At 43.2% G+C, this 22,835-nt stretch overlaps 1 protein-coding gene across 2 annotated transcripts in view; it reads left to right on the top strand.

Moving 5' to 3' along the window:
* The first annotated feature begins 521 nt into the window (after positions 1-521).
* exoc1 (exocyst complex component 1) overlaps positions 522-22,835 on the top strand; it is a 54,530-nt gene continuing 32,216 nt past the window's right edge. For both annotated transcript variants that reach the window (XM_060917488.1, XM_060917489.1), the window contains exons 1-8: positions 522-676; positions 8,909-9,040; positions 9,165-9,295; positions 16,841-17,000; positions 17,692-17,879; positions 17,979-18,206; positions 18,535-18,667; positions 18,898-19,007. In XM_060917488.1, coding sequence (XP_060773471.1) covers positions 8,917-9,040; positions 9,165-9,295; positions 16,841-17,000; positions 17,692-17,879; positions 17,979-18,206; positions 18,535-18,667; positions 18,898-19,007 — 1,074 coding nt within the window. In that variant the 5' untranslated portion in view covers positions 522-676; positions 8,909-8,916. The remainder of the gene's footprint in view (positions 677-8,908; positions 9,041-9,164; positions 9,296-16,840; positions 17,001-17,691; positions 17,880-17,978; positions 18,207-18,534; positions 18,668-18,897; positions 19,008-22,835) is intronic.

A 22,835-nucleotide genomic window follows, 5' to 3' on the forward strand; every position in this document is an offset into this window, starting at 1 on the left:
ATAATGTTTAGAAGAAGAAGATTTTGTGCATTGCTCTGAATGAGTAGGTGTGCGGGCGGCACGGTGGTGTAGTGGTTAGCGCTGTCGCCTCACAGCAAGAAGGTCCTGGGTTCGAGCCCCGGGGCCGGCGAGGGCCTTTCTGTGCGGAGTTTGCATGTTCTCCCCGTGTCCGCGTGGGTTTCCTCCGGGTGCTCCGGTTTCCCCCACAGTCCAAAGACATGCAGGTTCGGTTAACTGGTGACTCTAAATTGACCGTAGGTGTGAATGTGAGTGTGAATGGTTGTCTGTGTCTATGTGTCAGCCCTGTGATGACCTGGCGACTTGTCCAGGGTGTACCCCGCCTTTCGCCCGTAGTCAGCTGGGATAGGCTCCAGCTTGCCTGCGACCCTGTAGAAGGATAAAGCGGCTAGAGATAATGTGATGTGTGTGTGTGTGAGTAGGTGTGCAATTGTTCCTAATAAAGTGGTCAGGAGGCTGTTCGCAGTACTGATCCGAGCCGGTAGGAGGCGCTGAACCAGGAAGTCAGGTCTGGCCGGAAGTAGAACTGTTGTGGTGCACAGTGTTTAGTCTTAAACACATATCGGTTTCATAATTATGCGTAAATAAATAGAATTAAGTAACTAAAGCAGAAAGCTTGGAGTTTAATAGTATTTCCGGTTCACAGGTCTGTTTTGAGGTGAGTGAGTCGAATTGGTTTTCTACATCCGGTATTGTTTATGTCTCAACTCATTAGCCGGTTATGTCTAATACCTGCTTTGTTGTTGTGTCCAACCCCTCATGTAAACTCATACAGTAATGCACTAACAGTAATAAACTGATTATTAGTGCACTTCCAGGCCTGGCTCAGTGGGGTGTGTTTAAAAGTACTGTGGACTTTTGACAGGTTTGTGTTTATGAGGTCCAGAGATGAGTTAGTTGTTTACTGCCCAACTAAATTACAGCATCTAACAACACTGTTCACGACGAAATATTTATTGCAGAGGAATTAAAATGAACCTTATTCCTAACCACTAAACAACCAGGGATCTACACTACCGTTCAAAAGTTTGGGGTCACTTTGAAATGTCCTTATTTTTGAAAGAAAAGCACTGTTCTTTTCAATGAAGATCACTTTAAACTAATCAGAAATACACTCTATACATTGCTAATGTGGTAAATGACTATTCTAGCTGCAAATGTCTGGTTTTTGGTGCAATATCTCCATAGGTGTATAGAGGCCCATTTCCAGCAACTCTCACTCCAGTGTTCTAATGGTACAATGTGTTTGCTCATTGCCTCAGAAGGCTAATGGATGATTAGAAAACCCTTGTACAATCATGTTAGCACAGCTGAAAACAGTTGAGCTCTTTAGAGAAGCTATAAAACTGACCTTCCTTTGAGCAGATTGAGTTTCTGGAGCATCACATTTGTGGGGTCGATTAAATGCTCAAAATGGCCAGAAAAATGTCTTGACTATATTTTCTATTCATTTTACAACTTATGCTGGGAAATAAAAGTGTGACTTTTCATGGAAAACACACAATTGTCTGGGTGACCCCAAACTTTTGAACGGTAGTGTAATTTAGTACTTTTTCCTGTATGTCATGGATTTTACACACAGTACCAGTCAGCCAGTACGCCTTTTAATTCAGTTGTGTTGTTTTTTTTCTTTACTTTTATTAATTAAGACACTTCATGTCTTAAAGGATTGATGGATGTCATTTCTCTTTACTTACTTGAGCGATTCTTGACATAATATGGATCACTACAGTTGTGGAATCAAGCTATTTGCTGTATTTTTATTATTTACTATTTAATCTCAAATGCATTAAAGGAGATACGCAGACCCTTTATTTTTAAATACATTTCTGAGTGGATGGTATCTCCATCCTTGACTCTTGTATGCTGTATGAATGGGAATAAAAATATTTTTTTGAGAGTTAAAATCGACTGCAAAGTTGGCATTGGAGTGACTCCAGCCAGCCCTGAGCGCATGATGTCACAGCGGGAACCGGTTTTAAAGTGCATATCACGGGTAAATTCAAGAGCAAGATCAATGTAATTCTCCTATTTTATATTAAACTTTGGTCAAATATCTGTCACATTTTGCATTTTGTGCAATTTTTTTTTTACCTTGCGCAATACCAGAAAAATTCAGCTGAAATCACGCCATTTGAGGCGAATCGGTCCGCCTCTGAAAAAACTTGGCATTTGGATTTCCCGGCAAACATTGATTTTCGTGATGTTGCATGCGGGATGCCTCCCACTGAATCCTACGTCAGCACTGGTTTGTTTATGAGAAAACGACCTGGTGGTTTTCTGCAAATTTCTTCAACGTTATCACGTAATTATTAAAATGGTTAACAGATGTAACGTGGGAGGGTGTAGCAACACCAGTCTTGATGGGATTAGTACTCAGTCAGTGCGTTTACATGCACATCCAAATCGAGCTACTGTCGGTAATCGAGCTAAGGGTCCCAGCAGGGGTGCCAGAGAAATCCAATCCTACATGCACACAAGGAAATCGAGCTATTGTGTGAGGTACATTGTGCACCCGAGCCACAGGTGGCGCTATACGCCCCATCGTGTTGGTACACTTCCGGTTGTCATCATGAAGAAGAGCTATTCAAGAGTATAAACAAAGTTATCAGTTCCGTGTTCACAAGAAGAACGACGACGAGGACAGCAACATCGAGATATATATTCAACTCCTTAAGCTGAATGAGCATGAACTCTGTCTCCTCATTGCTCCAGAAGTGCACGTTTCTACTACTGTTGTCATGCCGACCGAGGCTGTTGTGTTTTTCCGCTTGTGGTCTCGTCACTTCCGGAAGGGGCAGTGCTGAAGTAAGTAGCTCGACTACGTAGCTCGATAGGGTTTACATGCACTAAGTAGCTCGGCTACAATCGCATAATCTAGGTCACGTAGCTCGATTATGAGAAATCCAGTTCGGTTCGATTTCAGCCGAGCTAAGGTGTTTCCATGGCATTTAGAACTTCGATTTCAGTCGAGCTACGGCAGAAATTCGATTTTCTCTATGTGCATGTAAACGCACTGACTGTTTCCCAAAAGACCAGACAATGAGAGAGAAATGGGAGCGCTTGGTCTACACAGGCTGTGCACTGAAACCGTGCGAGCTCGCGCAGCCTGCTGGCGCTTCTGCAGGTAACATCACAAATCTGGCTCCAGACTCCCTTGGGATTTTTCCAGACGCGTTTTATTTTTTTCTGCTGTAGACAGATGGCCTTGTGCAAAATTACCCTTCTGGATGAGTGTGTAAAGAGACATGCTTTCATATTGCAAAATTACCCTTCTGGATGAGTATGTAAAGAGACATGCTTTCATATTAAAAACCACAAAATTGGTCCAGAATATCCACTTTAAGGCCGAGGCCTTTGACAGCTATAAACCAAAGTCATATAAATAAAAATTTATGGTGAAAGTAAGAAATACCATCACCAACTTGCTCAACTAAGACTGATTTGGCTTCATTGATTGTGGGTTGACTCTCATTAAAACAGGATAGGTGTTATAAATTATGCGATGTACATGCATGCATTTTCACTGATAAAGTGTAAAAGGCTCATTAAATAATCAGATAAACTGAGATAATCACATTCTGAAGCAAATTAAATAATCTTATACTGGTAACTTAAACACACAATACAAGTTACATGTATTAATCTAAATGCAGGTAAACAACTTGTTTTTTTTTTTGTTTTTTTTAAATCCAAATGAGAGTCGGAGCTTACCCGTCTGTGTTCTTGCTTCTTGAAGGCCGATCTTGTGGCCGATTGTTTTGAAACAGTCTAACTTTCAGTTGTTCATTCAGTTCTCCGTTCATTCGCTTCTTCCACGTAAAGGAGAGATGGCAGCAATATCCAGTGGAGAAAATCAGATGGCTGGTCCACTCATTCTCCATACTGAGTACTCCGCCATTACTGCTCGGCTCAGGCAATTACTAAAACCCGGGACGGAACGGGATGTCACTGGTTTTGTCAACAACCACGGGGAGGTCACTGCCCGAGCGATATGTCCCGTCCTGTTCCATCCCGGGTTTTACCAACAACCCTCGGCTCACACTTCAGGAGAACTGGTGCAACTGAACTGACTTTCCTTTTAAAAATAAATAAAATAAATATTTTCCTTTTCTTGTAGTCTTATTTAATTGTTGGTACTGCACCCTCTTTCAATACGGGCTTATAGCCAACGCTCCTCAACAGATCAGAGGTTTCGTACGAGTCTTCAGTAAAATGTGCAGAGCAGAGGAGAGACCACTTTGTAGGCGCCCAATGTGCCCGTGAACTTCTCGCAAAATGCTTCCAAATCTTTGCAGTTTGAACATTCTTGGGTCATGAATGCAACGTAAATCCAGCTTCTGTCATGTTGCTGCACCCTCCAGCAACACATCTACATGGCAAGGCAATAAATTAGCTCAAAATGGAGGATCGGAGTTGCAGTCAGCTCTGTGTTTTAGTACAGCGGAAATGGCGATGAGACCGATAGACTTCCTGCTGTGACGTTATGGACATCAAGGTCATTCACTCAGATCACTACCTATATGAATCACTTTAATCGTAAAAATTACTATATTAGATTTATTGTTAACGCTTAACTATTCCTGTGCCATTCTTGAGGTCTCAAGGCATTTATAAACAAAAGTGAGGCCATGGCTCTGCGTATATGCTTTAAGAAAATTATTAACTAATACACATAGAATAAGTGATATGCGAACAAGATTGCATGCTATCAAACCATATGAATGAAACCCACTAGAAGGGAGTACAATACATGTTTTTATTACAGAGAAAAAGTGTCCTGTATGTATAATAACTCCCAATATTTCACTCTGATGACGCCACTCCCAGTGTTTTTCCGCTGACTGGATGTGCGTTGTCTACATGGCAAACTGGTTCAAAATGAAAATTCTTTTGATTAACTTGCGTATTTTTTGTAGGTGTGTCCATATAATATCAAGAACATTGCACGGTGGCATGAATATATGAAATTTATCATCTCGTGTTGAAAAATACATCACTCGTTCACTTCACTCACTCATGAATATATTCAACACTTGAAGATAAACTTCATATCCTCTCTCTCTCTCTGTCTCTCTCTCTCTCTCACATCTAACTATCCATCCATATATACAACCCCGATTCCAAAAAAGTTGGGACAAAGTACAAATTGTAAATAAAAATGTAATGCAATGATGTGGAAGTTTCAAAAGTCCATATTTTATTCAGAATAGAACATAGATGACATATCAAATGTTTAAACTGAGAAAATGTATCATTTAAAGAGAAAAATTAGGTGATTTTAAATTTCATGACAACAACACATCTCAAAGTTGGGACAAGGCCATGTTTACCACTGTGAGACATCCCCTTTTCTCTTTACAACAGTCTGTAAACGTCTGGGGACTGAGGAGACAAGTTGCTCAAGTTTAGGGATAGGAATGTTAACCCATTCTTGTCTAATGTAGGATTCTAGTTGCTCAACTGTCTTAGGTCTTTTTTGTCGTATCTTCCGTTTTATGATGCGCCAAATGTTTTCTATGGGTGAAAGATCTGGACTGCAGGCTGGCCAGTTCAGTACCCGGACCCTTCTTCTACGCAGCCATGATGCTGTAATTGATGCAGTATGTGGTTTGGCATTGTCATGTTGGAAAATGCAAGGTCTTCCCTGAAAGAGACGTCGTCTGGATGGGAGCATATGTTGCTCTAGAACCTGGATATACCTTTCAGCATTGATGGTGTCTTTCCAGATGTGTAAGCTGCCCATGCCACACGCACTAATGCAACCCCATACCATCAGAGATGCAGGCTTCTGAACTGAGCGCTGATAACAACTTTGGTCGTCCTTCTCCTCTTTAGTCCGAATGACACGGCGTCCCTGATTTCCATAAAGAACTTCTTCAAATTTTGATTCGTCTGACCGCAGAACAGTTTTCCACTTTGCCACAGTCCATTTTAAATGAGCCTTGGCCCAGAGAAGACGTCTGCGCTTCTGGATCATGTTTAGATACGGCTTCTTCTTTGAACTATAGAGTTTTAGCTGGCAACGGCGGATGGCACGGTTAATTGTGTTCACAGATAATGTTCTCTGGAAATATTCCTTAGCCCATTTTGTGATTTCCAATACAGAAGCATGCCTGTATGTGATGCAGTGCCGTCTAAGGGCCCGAAGATCACGGGCACCCAGTATGGTTTTCCAGCCTTGACCCTTACGCACAGAGATTCTTCCAGATTCTCTGAATCTTTTGATGATATTATGCACTGTAGATGATGATATGTTCAAACTCTTTGCAATTTTACACTGTCGAACTCCTTTCTGATATTGCTCCACTATTTGTCGGCGCAGAATTAGGGGGATTGGTGATCCTCTTCCCATCTTTACTTCTGAGAGCTGCTGCCACTTCAAGATGCTCTTTTTATACCCAGTCATGTTAATGACCTATTGCCAATTGACCTAATGAGTTGCAATTTGGTCCTCCAGCTGTTCCTTTTTTGTACCTTTAACTTTTCCAGCCTCTTATTGCCCCTGTCCCAACTTTTTTGAGATGTGTTGCTGTCATGAAATTTCAAATGAGCCAATATTTGGCATCTCATCTCATTATCTCTAGCCGCTTTATCCTGTTCTACAGGGTCGCAGGCAAGCTGGAGCCTATCCCAGCTGACTACGGGTGAAAGGCGGGGTACACCCTGGACAAGTCGCCAGGTCATCACAGGGCTGACACATAGACACAGACAACCATTCACATTCACACCTACGGTCAATTTAGAGTCACCAGTTAACCTAACCTGCATGTCTTTGGACTGTGGGGGAAACCGGAGCACCCGGAGGAAACCCACGCGGATACGGGGAGAACATGCAAACTCCGCACAGAAAGGCCCTCGCCGGAACCCAGGACCTTCTTGCTGTGAGGTGACAGCGCTAACCACTACACCACCGTGCCGCCCCAATATTTGGCATGAAATTTCAAAATGTCTCACTTTCGACATTTGATATGTTGTCTGTTCTATTGTGAATACAATATCAGTTTTTGAGATTTGTAAATTATTGCATTCCGTTGTATTTACAATTTGTACTTTGTCCCAACTTCTTTGGAATCGGGGTTGTACACACATATACACACACACACACACACACACACACAAAATCAAGTCGTATATGTGCTGATAGCTGACGAGGCGCATAGCACTGAGTTGGCTATAAGCCATGGAATAACTGTTTTCTACCCACATTCACTGGATTTTGAGAAACAGAACACTTATTTTTTGCAACTTTGATAAATAAAAACTACAAAACTCATTTCCGCTTAGAATGTAAACAAACCAGCGCAATGACAGTAGCAATTTTATTCCAAATACGGTTATTGCATATTTTGTTTTGTATTTTTTGAAGTGTTTTTGAGTAGAGTTTTTTTTTTTTTTTAATTTCGTCCTCGGTTGGTTTAGTAACATGCGCCGCCATTTTCACGGTGAAACATTTTTGTGTTGATTTGGGCAAATGCTTCAGCTAATTGTCTTGCTGGAAGATCCAATTTTAGTTTCCTGGCACAAGCAGCCAGATTTTGATTTAAAATGTCCTGGTATTTCATGGAGTCCATGATGCCATACCCTACACACTTGGTTGTGGTTAACTGACAGAAAAGGCTTTTAATAATCTGTTGGTATGGAGGTGGTGTCTGATGGTGGTTTTGGAGATTTGGAAACCCCAAGATTTTACTTTTTTCTTGTCCTTCACCAGCAGTGATCCTGGGGGAATTTTTTTCCCCTCTCTTACCCTCCTCACTGCACATGGGGCAAAATAAACTTTGGTCTTCTTCCAGGCGAGTTTGTAACAGTTCCAGTTGGTGTCCACTTTTTTTTTTTTTTAATTGCCCTAACAGTAGAAATGGACATTTCAGGTAAGTAGCTGTTTTTTATAACCATTCCCTGCCTTATGAAGGTCAACACACTTCTCATTTGATTGATTTGGTTTGTGTGTTCTCTTACCTTTCCTATGTTGAGGGAATTTGGCCTCTGTGTCGCCTCATATTTGTTCCCCAGTTAATCAGGAAGTCATGGATTACAGCTTGAAAGTTCCTACACACTCCAGTCAACTAAAACATGCACAACTTAAATGGGAAACATGCTTCAGTTACATTGTGTTCACTATAATTTCCAGGGGTTCCAATAGTAATGGCACACGTTTTTGTTGAAAATAATTATTTCTTGATGAGGGATTTGTTTTTCTCTGAATAGATTTAATTCAGTTAAAGTTTGGATTTTTCTCATGCTTTCAGTGTGAGATGAAGCGACTTCACCAAAAGGTGGATTTTTTTTTCTCACCCTTTTTCTTAATTTTTACAAGGGGTGTCAATCATGGAGTGCTGTCTGTCTGTACTACTAACTTTCTACACAAAATAAAAAATATTAACGCATTTTTAAAATTAACAATTAAAAATTTGGAACAGATTATGCTGAACAACTTTGATTTAAAAAAAAAAAAAGCCTCATTGCATCATGCGACATTCCTAAACTGTGTAAATATTGGACATGTCAAAAATATTGCTTCATATTGTTCAAAAATGAAATTGTCTGTACTAGAATAGTACTAAACCTGTTCTATAATCATTTATATAATTTAGTCTTTTTATTATTTTTTTTATACTGTTATTTTCCTGGCATTCTGGAACAGGGACTTTTTAAATATAATTAATATTTAGACCAACTCAAAATTCAGATCATGCAGGTTTTTTTTTTTTTTTTAATATAAAGAGCAATTTTAAAAAAAATCTGGGTGTGCTTATAAATAAATTATACAAGAAAGGGTTAAAAGAATGTTGGGTTTTTTTTTTTTCTATTTCCCTTAACAGCTTTATCCTTGACATCTTAATGTTTTTGGGTTGAATCTACAACTTAAAATTATAATGTTTTCCAGGAAGCAGAATGACTGCCATAAAGCACGCTCTCCAGAGAGATATTTTTACTCCCAACGATGAGCGCCTGCTCAGCATCGTCAATGTCTGCAAGGCGGGGAAGAAGAAGAAGAACTGTTTCTTGTGTGCCACAGGTAGGCAATAAAACCTCGAAACTGCTTCTGTACTGAGCCGACATAAACAGTGGATGCACTAGATGTATATAATGGCCTTGCTCTGTGATGATTGGTTAAAGCCATTGTTCTTTTTGTTTGTTAGTGACAACGGAGCGTCCCGTGCAGGTCAAAGTGGTGAAAGTGAAGAAGTCAGACAAAGGAGACTTCTACAAGAGACAGATGGCCTGGGAGCTCCGTGATTTGTCAGAGGTTGATGCCAAAGATGCCACCAAAGTAAGATTTAGGTGCTGAGGTGTGAGAGAATGGAAAATTTCAGTTTACCATTCTCAGTTTCTAATTGATATATGTCTGCTTTTTACTTGCTTTAGGTCTGGCTGGTTATTCAGCCAAAATGTACTTTCTTTGTACCTTTACACAAGAAATTTGGTATTAATGAAAATCCTGTAAATTTGGATAAACGTTCGTATCCTACTCGTGTTCTCAAGTGTATGTAAATTATGCCTTAAGAAGAATGAATAATGTAAATCTTGTGCAGTCGACATGATCAACTTCAAGTCATGCAATTCACACATTACTGCACTCTTGTATCTGGAATATACTGTTGAGTTTAAATTGCTTATTTTTATTATGTGTACAGCATTTAGCAGAAGGCCTGATGTAGAGCGACTTATGGAAGTGCTTTGGAGTGTCTACTAAAAACACATCCTCATGCTAGTTCATTAGATTACAGACCATTTTGTGAAAACCAATCATTTTATGTTAAGAAGAAGCCTTTATTTATCACACACATACTCAAACAGAGACTTAAGCACAAGGTGAAATTTAACCCATCTGAAGCAGCGAAAACACACAAGTGAACAATAAGCACACACACACCCAAAGCAGTGGGCAGCTATGCTTCAGTGCCCGGAGAGCAGTTGGGGGTCAGGTGCCTTGTTCAGGGCACTTCAGTCCAACCTCAGGCCATGGCTGCCCCATGTTAACCTAACCGCATGTCTTTTGAACTGTGGGGGAAACCGGAGCACCCAGAGGAAACCCAGCCAGACACGGGGAGAACATGCAAACTCAACACAGAAAGGCCCCCGTCAGCCGCTGGGCTCAAACCCAGAACCTTCTTGCTGTGAGGTGACAGTGCTAACCACTACACCACCATGCTGCCCTTATTTGCATTAATTACAGAGCCAACCACTACGATGCCCTAACCTTGAAGTGGTATGGTAGCTTATGTGCTGCAAAGACCCCTGAAGCTATGCCAGCATCATGTCTCCTGCATGTCCAACCATGTTGGATCGATTCAGGGCAAGTGGTCATACAGAAATGAGCATCCAGGTTGGGGGTTGGGCATACGGTTAACTAGCCTACCTTCATCTCATCTCATTATTTCTAGCCGCTTTATCCTGTTCTACAGGGTCGCAGGCAAGCTGGAGCCTATCCCAGCTGATCATGCTGGTGCGAGTGCGACCATGGGCCTGGACATCCTGGAACCAGGTGCACAAGGCAGGATCCCAGTGAGACAGTTGGAGAGCAAACATGGAGGCCCTGTGCACCATTCAGCGTGAGGAGGATAAGTGAATTACAGAGCCAACACAAACCCATAGATTAAGACAAATGTAAAGGATCATTAAATTATGACAAAAAGAAATTGCACTGTATAAACGGATACTACGTATAATACTACAGACAGGTCAGTCTGTATGCGCAGAGCTGTAAGCTGTGAACAAAGGCCTTCAGCTGATGGGAGGTTAAGTGCTTGCACTATTTATTATTATTATTATTATTATTATTATTATTATTTGATTCAGGGACAGTAACTCCATTATGGGGAATTCCATCTGAAAGTTTTGTCTTTCTTTGTCCATCGGAACGATGAAGACCATCGAGTCAAACCTTTGTTTGGGGGATGGGGTTAATTGTGGGTGCGCAGGTGGCTAATGAGGCCAATCTGAGCTCTGAAGAGGTGAGGGCAGTGTGGGCATGGGATGGCAGCGGCAAACACTGGAGTGGCGTTGGCTTTTCTTGCTTGCCTGCGCTGCTGTGCTGTTGCTTGCCTCTGAACTTCATGTGCTTTTGCCCCCCCGCTTGACTGCCGCCCTCCAGCTGTCCCTATCCTGCTCCGTCTGCTCCCAACCATTTGGGTCAATGCCGAATGCCTTGAGGGAAGCTTTCAGCGTATCCTTGAAGCGCTTTTTCTGGCCTACTTGGGAGCGCTTGCCGTGTGACAGTTCCCCGCAGAGTAGCTTCTTGGGGATGCGGTGGTCGGCCATGCGCATGATGTGTCCTGCCCATCGTAGCTGCGACTGTATCAGGATGGTGTGGATGCTGGGTAGATTGGCCCGGGCGAGCACCTCGGTGTCCGGGATCTTTTCCTGCCAGCTGATGCCGAGGATTTTCCAGAGGCAGGTGTTGTGGAAGTGATTGAGCTTCCTTTCATGGCGCCAGTACACTGTCCAGGTCTTGCACCCATAGAGAAGAGCAATGAGGACTACGGCACGGTAGACTTTGATCTTCGTTTCCTCCGAGATATCCCTCCAGGTCCACACGTTTTTATTTAGTCTACCAAATGTGGCACTCGCTTTCGCGAGTCTGGCGTTCATCTCCTCGTCCATGACAACGGATCTGGAGAGGGTGCTGCCGAGGTACGTGAACTTGTCAACCACATTTAGTCTTTGCCCATTGATGGTAATGTTGGGTTCGATGTAGGGTCTCCCTGGTGCTGGCTGGTGCATGACTTCTGTCTTCTTTATGCTGATGGTTAAGCTGAAGTTGTTGCAGGCCTCAGGGAACTTGTCGACACTACATTGCATGTCAGCTTCTGTGGTAGCGTTAAGGGCGCAGTCATCAGCAAACAGAAGTTCGTTGATGGACTCTGACTTCACCTTGGTTTTTGCTTGGAGCTTCCTGAGGTTGAAGATTGAGCCATCGGTACGATATCTGATATCGATCCCAGCATCCGAACCAGTGAATGCGTCCGATAGCATTGCTGAAAACATCATACTGAAGAGTGTGGGAGCCAGGACACATCCCTGTTTTACACCGTTGGTGACAGGGAACGGTTCAGATGTTTCTCCGCAGTCCTGGACTCTGGCCAGCATGCCGTCGTGCAGTTGTCAAATGATGGAGATGAACTTGTCGGGGCAGCCGTATTTCGGCATGATTCTCCAGAGGCCGTCTCTGCTTACAGTATCAAAGGCCTTGGTCAGATTGACGTAGGTTGAATACAAGGCAACATTCTGCTCCTGGCACTTCTCCTGGAGTTGCCTCACAGCAAAAACCATGTTGATGGTCCCGCGATTCTTCCGGAAGCCACACTGACTTTCTGGCAGAAGTCCCTGCTCAAGATGGAAGTTGAGCCAGTTCAGGAGGACTCTGGCCAGGATCTTGCCTGCGATGGCCAGTATGGAGATTCCACAATGGTTGTCGCAGGCTTGGCGGTTTCCCTTTCTCTTGTATATGTGGATGATCAAGGCATCTTTGAAATCTTGCGGTACCACGTCTTTCGCCCATATTATCTGGAGGAGATTGAGAAGCTTGTCTGTCAGCGCTGAGCCACCCTCCTTGTAAAGTTCGGCTGGGATGAAGTCAGATCCAGGTGCTTTGCCACTAGACAGCTGACGGATGGCCTTCTGAATCTCCTCCAGAGTAGGGACAGCATTGAGTGTCTCATTCACTGGGATCTGCGGTAGTCTTGTAATGGCTTCGTCGTTGATGGTGGACGGTCTGTTTAGGATGCTGTCAGTGTTCGGCCCACCGCTCGAGGATTTTGTCCTTCTCTGTGATGAGCGTGGTCCCATCTGCGCTGAGCAGGGGGAATGATCCCGAGCTGCTGGGACCGTAGACTTCTTTCAGGCTGTTGTAGAAGTTTCTCATGTCATTCATGTCAGCATAGCCTTGGATCTCATCAGCTTTTGCATTCAGCCAGGAGTCTTGCATCACGTGCAGTTTGAGTTGTATATTACTGCATATGCTCTGCAAGGCATCTTTCTTTGCTGTTGACTTGGGGTCGTGGAGACGCTCTTTGTAGGTGGCACGTTTTTTCTCGAGAAGGTCCTTGATCTCGGTGTGATTCTCATCGAACCAGTCCTTGTGCTTCCTGGCGGGTGGCCCTAGGCACTCCATGGCTGTGTTGTACACAATGTTACGGAGAGTGGTCCACGCCACTTCAACATCCTCCTCATCAAGTATGGTGGCATCTAACCACTCCTCCAAAGTGTCAGCAAATGACTGCTTGGTGAAGCCGTCTTTCAGCTTGTTGATGTTAACATGCTTCGGCACCTTGGTGCCCTGGGGTCTTCTCTTGGGTTGCACTCGGATGCTGAGTTTGGAGACAATGAGGCGGTGGTCCGTCCAGCACTCCACACCGCACATAGCCTTTGTGATCCTCACATCTTGTCCGTCCTCCTGACGATGACATAATCAATCAGATGCCAATGCTTCGAGCGGGGGTGCATCCATGATGTCTTGTTGTGAGTGGGTAGGCGGAAGGTGGTGTTCGTGATCAGGAGGCCATGTTCAGCACAGGTCTGGAGGAGCAGGAGGCCGTTGCTGTTGCACTTTCCTGTTTCATGCTTGCCAATCACACCTTCCCAGGAGATGCTGTCACATCCAACTCTTGCATTGAAGTCACCAAGAATGATGAGCTTGTCCGCAGCAGGGACAGCGGAGATGACGGCACTAAGGTTCACATAGAACCTGTACTTGAGCTCATCCGGGTTGGTCATGGTGGGGGCATAGCAGCTCACGATGGTGGCGAACTTCTTGCCGTAGGATAGAGGAAGTCGCACGGTCATTAGACGGTCGTTCACCCCTTTTGGGGATGAGCCGGTTTGCCGATGATTATTGTCTTTATGGCAAATCCAACTCCTGCTTCGCGTCTCTCTTCGGGTGCCCGTCCGCTCCAGAAAAAGGAGTAACCTGAACTCCTTTCTGTCAGTTCTCCCTCACCTGCCAGCCTGGTCTCACTAAGGGCGGCAGTGTCAATGTTGTATCGGGCGAGTTCATGGGCAATGAGCGCTATGCGTCTTTGTGGTCTGTTTGAGTCGACCCAGTCTAGAAGCATGCGGACATTCCACACGGCAAAGTTCAGAGGAATTATCTTGATTTTCTTCTTGTTGTTTCGACTGCATTGAATGGGGTCCCCACTGACCGCGGTAAGCCGGCCAAGGAGGCATAGAGCAGGCAATATTTGGGGCACCTTTTCTAGCCCCTTCCTCGTGCCGGGAAGGTGAGCAGTACTGTCCTAAAAAAGGGCTGCTTAGTCACTCAGACAGCTGCCGGACTCCACTTCTGCTCCAGTCAGTGAAGAACGACCACTAGGCCTGAGTCGCCTGTGTGCAGGTCCGCGACTATGATTACCAGTGTGCCCACACCTGTTGCTTCGCCGCTCGCCCATCGCCATAGGGCTTGTTAATAAGGGATGACTGATGACTTGCGCGAGACTTTGTTTAAAGTGAAGGAGGGTTGCGCAGCGCCAACCTCACTCTCTTGTCCCGAGGAGCCTGGTCCAGCGGCAAGACAGGGTCAGGACAGCTGGGGACCCGTCGGGATGCAGGAGCTGCCAGAAGGTGATGGATACTTCAGTCAATCGTCTACGGGGCTCCACTCCTGATTTTCTGTCGGGGTTTACTCCGCTAGCCTTTGACCAACCAAGGCTGACCTGCAAGGCAGCAGGAGACTCGTGGAGGGTGGGGTCGTCCATTTCCCGTACAGATGCAACGCATCTGCCCACTGAAAATTTTGTAATCGCAGCACGGACATCTGCCTGCAATTTCGGGTCTGCTGCCGCTCGAACAGTGGGTTCAGTCAAAGGGACCTGACGTGGACCAGCATTTAGCTCATCACGCCGCATAAGAAGTTTCAGCTGGCTGAGCTGGTCGCGAACGTTTTGCTCTGTCAGGTCAGCATGCATTGGCATTGCTGCATCCCAATGCTGCTTCAGAGCCTTTCCATTGATTCGTGACTTTTCAGGCCAGCCAGTTGCCTTTGCACACTCAAGTAGTGTGGATTTTAGGTGTTTCGTCCAAGATCATCTTGGATGGGTTTGCTGTCGTCTCCCCCTGGGGCAAGTCCCATCTCCAGTATTGGTGGTTTCATTACCGGAGGGAGACTGACTGGGCTGCGGAGTTTGAATTGTAATTTTTTCCTTAGCTACTCGTAACCCAGTAGGAGAACCAGCTTCAGGGGGTTAGCCCTAACTGGCTGGTGTACGTTTAGTTTGGGGGATCAAATCCTCCCTGTCTAGGCCCACCACATAGAGGCGTACACCACCAGGTTTTTATTTATTTATTTATTTATTTATTTAAATTTTTTTTTTTTTGCATAGATGTTAAAATAACTTCCACTTTTGTCTTTCAGCCTTTACGCTCATTGTTCAAACCCAGCTGTCTGTACACTAAATGTCACTAAATGCAAACGAGCTGTGTTGGGAACCTGCTTTGTGGGCGATCAACATATGCACACAAGTACAAAGAAAATTAGCATTTCCAAAACTTTTTTTAAATCCTACAAAATTGTTTTAGTTTGGCTTACACAACATTTTTACTAAAAGATTCATCAGTGAGACCCAATGACATGAATATAGTTCAACTGTTTTAATGTTTTTTTTTTTTTGTTGTTGTTTTTTTTGTATGTACAAATCAAAACTGATATTATACATTGTGTACTTTCCAGTATGTACAGGATACACACACCTGTTTCAGCCTACACACTGGCCAATTCAAACGCAAATAAAAATGTGCCTAGTGAAAAAGCAACTCATTTTAAATGGGGAAAGGATTAGGGTTTGAGCAAACAGGATGTGATGTCCATTACATTACATTCATTTCAAAATAACAACAAGGGCACTTTTTTTTTTTATGCCTCCGCCACCGTAAGGTGCAGGAGGCATTATGTTTTCGGGTTGTCCGTGCATGCGTGCGTCCATCCCGAAACCTTGTGAACGCGATATCGCAAAGGCTAATGAAAGGAATTTCACCAAACTTTCACCATTTGTGCGCTTTGGGACAAACATGAACTGATTAGATTTTGAGATCAAAAGGTCTGAGGTCAAGGTCACTGTGAGGTCAAATGTCTGTCCGAAAACCTTGTGAACACAATATCTCCAAGGCTGATACAAGTAATTTCACCAGGTCAAGATTACTGTGAGGTCAAATGTCCATCCCCAAATCACAACTTAATAAGGCGTGTAGTCTACCAGGTGGAGGCATCCCCATCGACGCCGTTGGTGTCGAGTTCTATCTTTTTTTTTTTTTTTTTTTTTTAAATCCACCCCAGACAGGAAAAGATCAGGGTGTAAACCTGGTGTAACTAATGCTTAAGAGTAACACAATAATTATTGCAGGAAAAAAAAAGAGTATTGGAAGTGGCAGAGTGTTTTCTTGCCATTCCATGTTTCACATTTTTATCATTCTTAATGGTGGCATGGTGGTGTAGTGGTTAGCACTGTCACTTCACAGAAAGAAGGTTCTGGGTTCAAGCCCAGCAGCCCGATGGGGGCCTTTCTGTGTGGAGTTTGCATGTTCTCCCTGTGTCTGTGTAGGTTTTCTCCAGGTGCTCCGGTTTCCCCCACAGTCCAAAGGCATGCAGGTTAGGTTAAGAGGTGGCTCTAAATTGACTGTAGGTGTGAATGTGAGTGTGAATGGTTGTTTGTCTCTGTGTGTCAGCCCTGCGATGATCTGGTGACTTGTCCAGGGTGTACCCTGTCTCTCGCCCATTGTTAGCCGGGATAGGCTCCAGCTTGCCCGTGACCCTGCACAGGATAAGCGGTTATGGATAATGGATGGATGGATGGATCATTCTTAATACTCACTTTTCTCTCTGCAGGAGAACCCAGAGTTTGACCTACACTTTGAGAAGGTGTATCGTTGGGTGGCCAGCAGCACGGCAGAGAAGAACTCCTTCATTTCCTGCATCTGGAAGCTGAACCAGCGCTACCTGAGGAAGAAAGTGGAATTCATTAATGTCAGCCCCCAGCTGCTGGAAGGTAGAGCCTCAGTTTATGCCACTCACTACTGCCCCTACTGGTACTAAGGAGGTGTTGGTGTTGGGATTATGTAACTGCCAGTATGCATGTATTATAGTTACAATTTAAGCTTTTATTCTGAAGAATGTCAGTATGTGACTAATATGTGCATGTAGAATGAGTAGAATTGTTAAGTCTGTTGATGCAGCCAAAATGGACCAAGTTTACCTGATTAAACTCTCTTTCTCTCTCCTTCTCTTCTTTCACTAAGTGGCTTTATAATGCTTTATAACCTCTCTTCTGCACTCTTTTCCTTAAAACTCTCACTGGCCAGAGCTCCCTGAAGGTTGGTACAGTACCTGTTTTTCCTCCTTTGTCTCCATTCTCCATTTCCATTCATCTTTTCATTTTCCTTTCTCCCCTCATTGAGTTGGAGCGCCACCCATGACGCTTTTTGTCTGTTTGAATTCACCTTCATATAGCTAGAGTTGTTTGACACTGATCCGTACACAAAGAGAGCTTTTACTGACCGTTTTTGTATGTGTTTTTTGATAACTTGATCTGTTGAGGTAACAGTTTTCTACTCTAATCTAAAAATTCTACCCTACGCATTCTTTGTACTCCCTAACGAAACGAGTGTGCGCCGTTCATGTAATAACAGTTTCTTTGTAGGTATCTTGTATTAGTTCCATAACGCATGCCTCTTCCTCAGAGTCAGTCCCAAGCGGCGAGAGTCAGAGTGTTGCCGGCGGTGATGAGGACACTCTGGATGACTACCAAGAACTGAACACACGGGAGGAGCAGGACATTGAGAATATGATGGAGGTGTGTGAGTATGCCATCTCCAACGCAGAGGCCTTCGCTGAGAAACTTTCCCGAGAGCTGCAGGTCCTGGATGGGGTGAGTACCTGGAAGCCATTCCCCTTCCTCCCCCCTTTTTTTTGGGGGGTGGGCACATTTCCTATTCATTCTTTGTTAACTGTTTCTCCACCCATCCAGGCAAACATCCAGTCAATCATGGCATCAGAGAAGCAGGTGAACATCCTGATGCAGCTGCTGGATGAGGCATTGGCCGAGGTGGATGCCATCGAGGGAAAGCTGCTAAGCTATGAGGAAATGCTGCAGAGCGTCAAGGAGCAGATGGACCAGATCTCTCAGAGCAACCGGCTCATTCAGATCAGCAAAACCAACAATGGAAAGCTCCTTGACGAGATCCAGTTTCTGGTGGTGAGGAGTCATGGGAGTTGGGTGGGCGGGCAGGCAGATGGATGGAGTTGTAAAGACACTAGATTCAGTAGTAAATGACAATGCAACAATGACGATCAGTCCATTAGATTAGCTTAAATCAACTATAAATGCATGATACGGTTGAAACATGACTTGTTCCAATTTAAACTGTGTTCACAATAGATATTTGACACAATAGATGCAATAGATATTTGCTGTTGTGCCTGTACCTGAGGCCATGGTTGATGGTAGAGCTGTGATGGATCCAGGAGTCAGTAGGCAGTCTCAGAAATGTAAAGACTTTGTTTATGACCCTTTGTCTTTTCAGAACTATATGGATCTGTCTAAAGGGCATATCAGAGCTCTACATGAGGGAGATCTGTCTTCTCCTAAAGGTATCGAGGCCTGCATCAATGCCTCTGAGGCTCTGCTGCAGTGTATGAACGTAGCACTCCGACCAGGTGTGTGTGAAACATCGACAGTAAGACAACAGAAATATTGCATATTAAAATAATAATATTTTGAGAATGTGTACGTTCAGTGACACGCCATCTTGCATCATGTAAAAATGTTTTGAAGAGATGAGCATATGTAACATGCGAGGGTTTAAACAGAAGCTGTGGTTTCAAAACTCGTGTGTGTGTGTGTGTGTGTGTGTGTGTGTGTGTGTGTGTGTGTGTGTGTCTGTCAGGACATGATAAGCTGTTCGCCGTGAAGCAGCAGCAGCTTCTGTTTGGTGAGCTCAGAGACAATTTTGCCCGTCGCCTCACCAACCACCTCAACAATGTGTTTGTGCACCAGGTAACGGTCAATGTGCACACATTTCTTAATCCTTGTGCTTAATTAAGCCCTGTTTCTTTTCCTTTTTCCTCTAGTCTGTGACTGTTTTCCTATTCTGATGTATCTTCTTTGTTGTGTGACCAGTCTGCTGCTGTTCTGAACTGTTCTGTCTCTCTGTGCCACCTCGCTTCATTCTTAGTTCAACCACTTCAGTCACTTCAAAATGACCATTCCTCAGTTCTATAGGTCGTCCTGTCTGTCACTCCCTGTGAGTACACGCTCCCCCCTGTTTGAAACGCCCACTCTAACCGAACTTGTGATCTTCACTACCTCCACTAACATCCATCGAATGTCCTTGCTTCCACAGAAGCATGTGTGTGGTGTCTGATTGATTCATCTCAGGATGTCTACAAACCCATGAACTCACCAGTACCACCAGCAGGCTCTGTCTGAAATTCATGTTCTCTCTCTCACATCCCCTAGAGGTGTGGGGAAAATAAAACACTGCATTGTTTTGTTCAGTGAGAACTGCTTCTTATGCCTTCTGGTTATGCATAGTGAAATACTTTTAAGGAGTATGTATTAATAAATAAATACAGTAAATACTGCATGCTGTAACTGTGGGCCATATTCGGAGAAGGTGACTTTGGCAACTTAAAGTGCATATTCTGGACCAATATTATTATTATTATTATTATTTATTTTTTTTAATATGAAAGCATGTCTCTTTACACACTCATCCAGAAGGGTAATTTTGCACAAGGCCATCTGTCTACAGCAGAAAAAAATAAAACGCGTCTGGAAAAATCCCAAGGGAGTCTGGAGCCAGATTCGTGACGTTACCTGCGGAAGCGCCAGCAGGCTGAGAGAGCTTTGCACGGTTTCAGTGCACAGCCTGTGTAGACCAAGCGCTCCCATTTCTCTCTTATTTTCCGGTCTTTTGGGAAACAATGAGTATTAATCCCATCAAGATTGGTGTTGCTACACCCTCCTACGATACATCTGTTAACCATTTTAATAATTACGTGATAACGTTGAAGAAATTTGCAGAAAACCACCAGGTCGTTTTCTCATAAACAAACCAGCGCTGACGTAGGATTCAAAAGGAGGCGTCCCGCAAGCAACAACACGAAAATCAATGTTTGCCGGGAAATCCAAATGCCAAGTTTTTTCAGAGGCGGACCAATTCGCCTCAAATGCCTTGATTTCAGCTGAATTTTTCTGGTATTGCGCAAGGTAAAAAAAACTGCACAAAATGCAAAATGTGACAGATATTTGACCAAAGTTTAATATAAAATGGGAGAATTACATTGATCTTGCTCCTGAATTTACCCGCGATATGCACTTTAAGGTCAGAATATACACGAAGAAAGATAAACATTTCCAGAGTAGTGCTGTGTTGGTCCTTGGGTTGACTTTGTGAGCATTCAGGTTATTGAAATGACCTTTTCATGCCTCTAAGGCTGTAGGAGGTTTTATTTATATATATATATATATATATATATATATATATATATATATATATATATATATATATATATATATAAAATAAGCACTTGCCTTTAAACCTGAAACAAATACTAATTGATCACAGTAAAAAAAAAAAAAAGCAGTGCAGTGTGGGGGAACTGATAAAGCTGATCAGATTTTTTTTTTTTTGTGATCAGTTGCAATATGGTGTAGCAAAAACGAGACAAAAAAGGATTACATGAAAATGTAAAAAAAAAAATAAACAGGCGTTATTATCCTAATGTGCATATGCTGAGATCGATTGTATAGAAACTTTAATTGCCTGACAGCCTTTAATATGTACAGCAGATCCTACTCCTTAAAGAAGCAGACAAAGCATCAAACTCAGAATGAATGGCAGCGTTGAGAATTCCAGTAAACACTCACGTCCTCAAAATAACTGCTTATGTTCAGGAATTTCCAATTATTTCCAACAATATAAATAAATTAACAGCGTTCCCCCTGGGTTCTGAAAAATATTCTCCACTTTTTTCCATGAAAAATCAAGTCAAAGAAGTATTCATCACCTTTTTCTTATTTTTTTTCTTCATTTGGTCTGTATTTTTTCTGAATTACCAACATATCAGAGTGGACTTAATATAGGTTTATACCAACCAAACTGACACAATTCAAATATTTGTACAGATACAGCGAGGCCTCTCCATTACATATAAAATTTAGGCTCCACTCCAGCCTTTAATAAGAGAGACTTGATTTTGGGCGCCCTGTGCACCATCAAGCTAAAATAAACCTCTTTAGTTTGAGCTTTATATAAAGTTATTTTAGCATAGAATTATTCAAAAGTGATATTAGGACTCCCTTTAGCCTTTACTTCAACACAAAACTTGATTTACAATTGAACAGAGTCAAGAAGAGTCTTGGAACAACCAGCAGTGAAGGAATTTAATTTTCCCATCAATTTACAAACCGAAGACAGAATGACACCGCGTCTTACATCATACATTAGCCACGGGGGCACAACATGCTACGCCCCCGAAACACAGAGCTCCTTTCAGCCACTTGCCGGCTGACAGCACTTTCACCGTCACTTACTTTATTTACTTATTTGTTTACCAACCGATCCCTGTATTACTAACACTGCCTGATGTGCTCAGGGATGGCAGGGGCTCTGAGTGTGCCTGCCCTGTGGCTGTTTTTCTCTCCGTCACTGATGGGTGACGTTCGTCAATGACTGGCATGACGAGTGCCAGCAGGAAGTCTGAATTAGTCATTTACCCCCCCCCCCCCCCCCCCCCCAACTCTGAACAGGATAAAGCAGTTACTGAATATGAAAGAATGAACACTGTAAATACAGTGAGTTTGGAACTTATTCACACACCTTTAGTTTCCACACATGTTTTTGGGGATATAGATTTAATTTAAAATAGATTGAATTTTGTTTTTTCTCCATCAGTCGACACACAATAAACCGCAATTGCAAAGTGAAAACAAGTTTTTTGAAATTGTTGTACAACCCCAATTCCAAAAAAGTTGGGACAAAGTACAAATTGTAAATAAAAACGGAATGCAATGATGTGGAAGTTTCAAAATTCCATATTTTATTCAGAATAGAACATAGATGACATATCAAATGTTTAAACTGAGAAAATGTATCATTTAAAGAGAAAAATTAGGTGATTTTTTAAATTTCATAACACATCTCAAAAAAGTTGGGACAAGGCCATGTTTACCACTGTGAGACATCCCCTTTTCTCTTTACAACAGTCTGTAAACGTCTGGGGACTGAGGAGACAAGTTGCTCAAGTTTAGGGACAGGAATGTTAACCCATTCTTGTCTAATGTAGGATTCTAGTTGCTCAACTGTCTTAGGTCTTTTTTGTCGTATCTTCCGTTTTATGATGCGCCAAATGTTTTCTATGGGTGAAAGATCTGGACTGCAGGCTGGCCAGTTCAGTACCCGGACCCTTCTTCTACGCAGCCATGATGCTGTAATTGATGCAGTATGTGGTTTGGCATTGTCATGTTGGAAAATGCAAGGTCTTCCCTGAAAGAGACGTCGTCTGGATGGGAGCATATGTTGCTCTAGAACCTGGATATACCTTTCAGCATTGATGGTGTCTTTCCAGATGTGTAAGCTGCCCATGCCATACGCACTAGTGCAACTCCATACCATCAGAGATGCAGGCTTCTGAACTGAGCGCTGATAACAACTTGGGTCGTCCTTCTCCTCTTTAGTCCGAATGACACGGCGTACCTGATTTCCATAAAGAACTTCAAATTTTGATTAGCCTGACCACAGAACAGTTTTCCACTTTGCCACAGTCCATTTTAAATGAGCCTTGGCCCAGAGAAGACATCTGCGCTTCTGGATCGTGCTTA

Source organism: Neoarius graeffei, chromosome 3 (genome assembly GCF_027579695.1).
Source record: "Neoarius graeffei isolate fNeoGra1 chromosome 3, fNeoGra1.pri, whole genome shotgun sequence".
In the NCBI taxonomy this organism is placed as follows: Eukaryota; Metazoa; Chordata; class Actinopteri; order Siluriformes; family Ariidae; genus Neoarius; species Neoarius graeffei.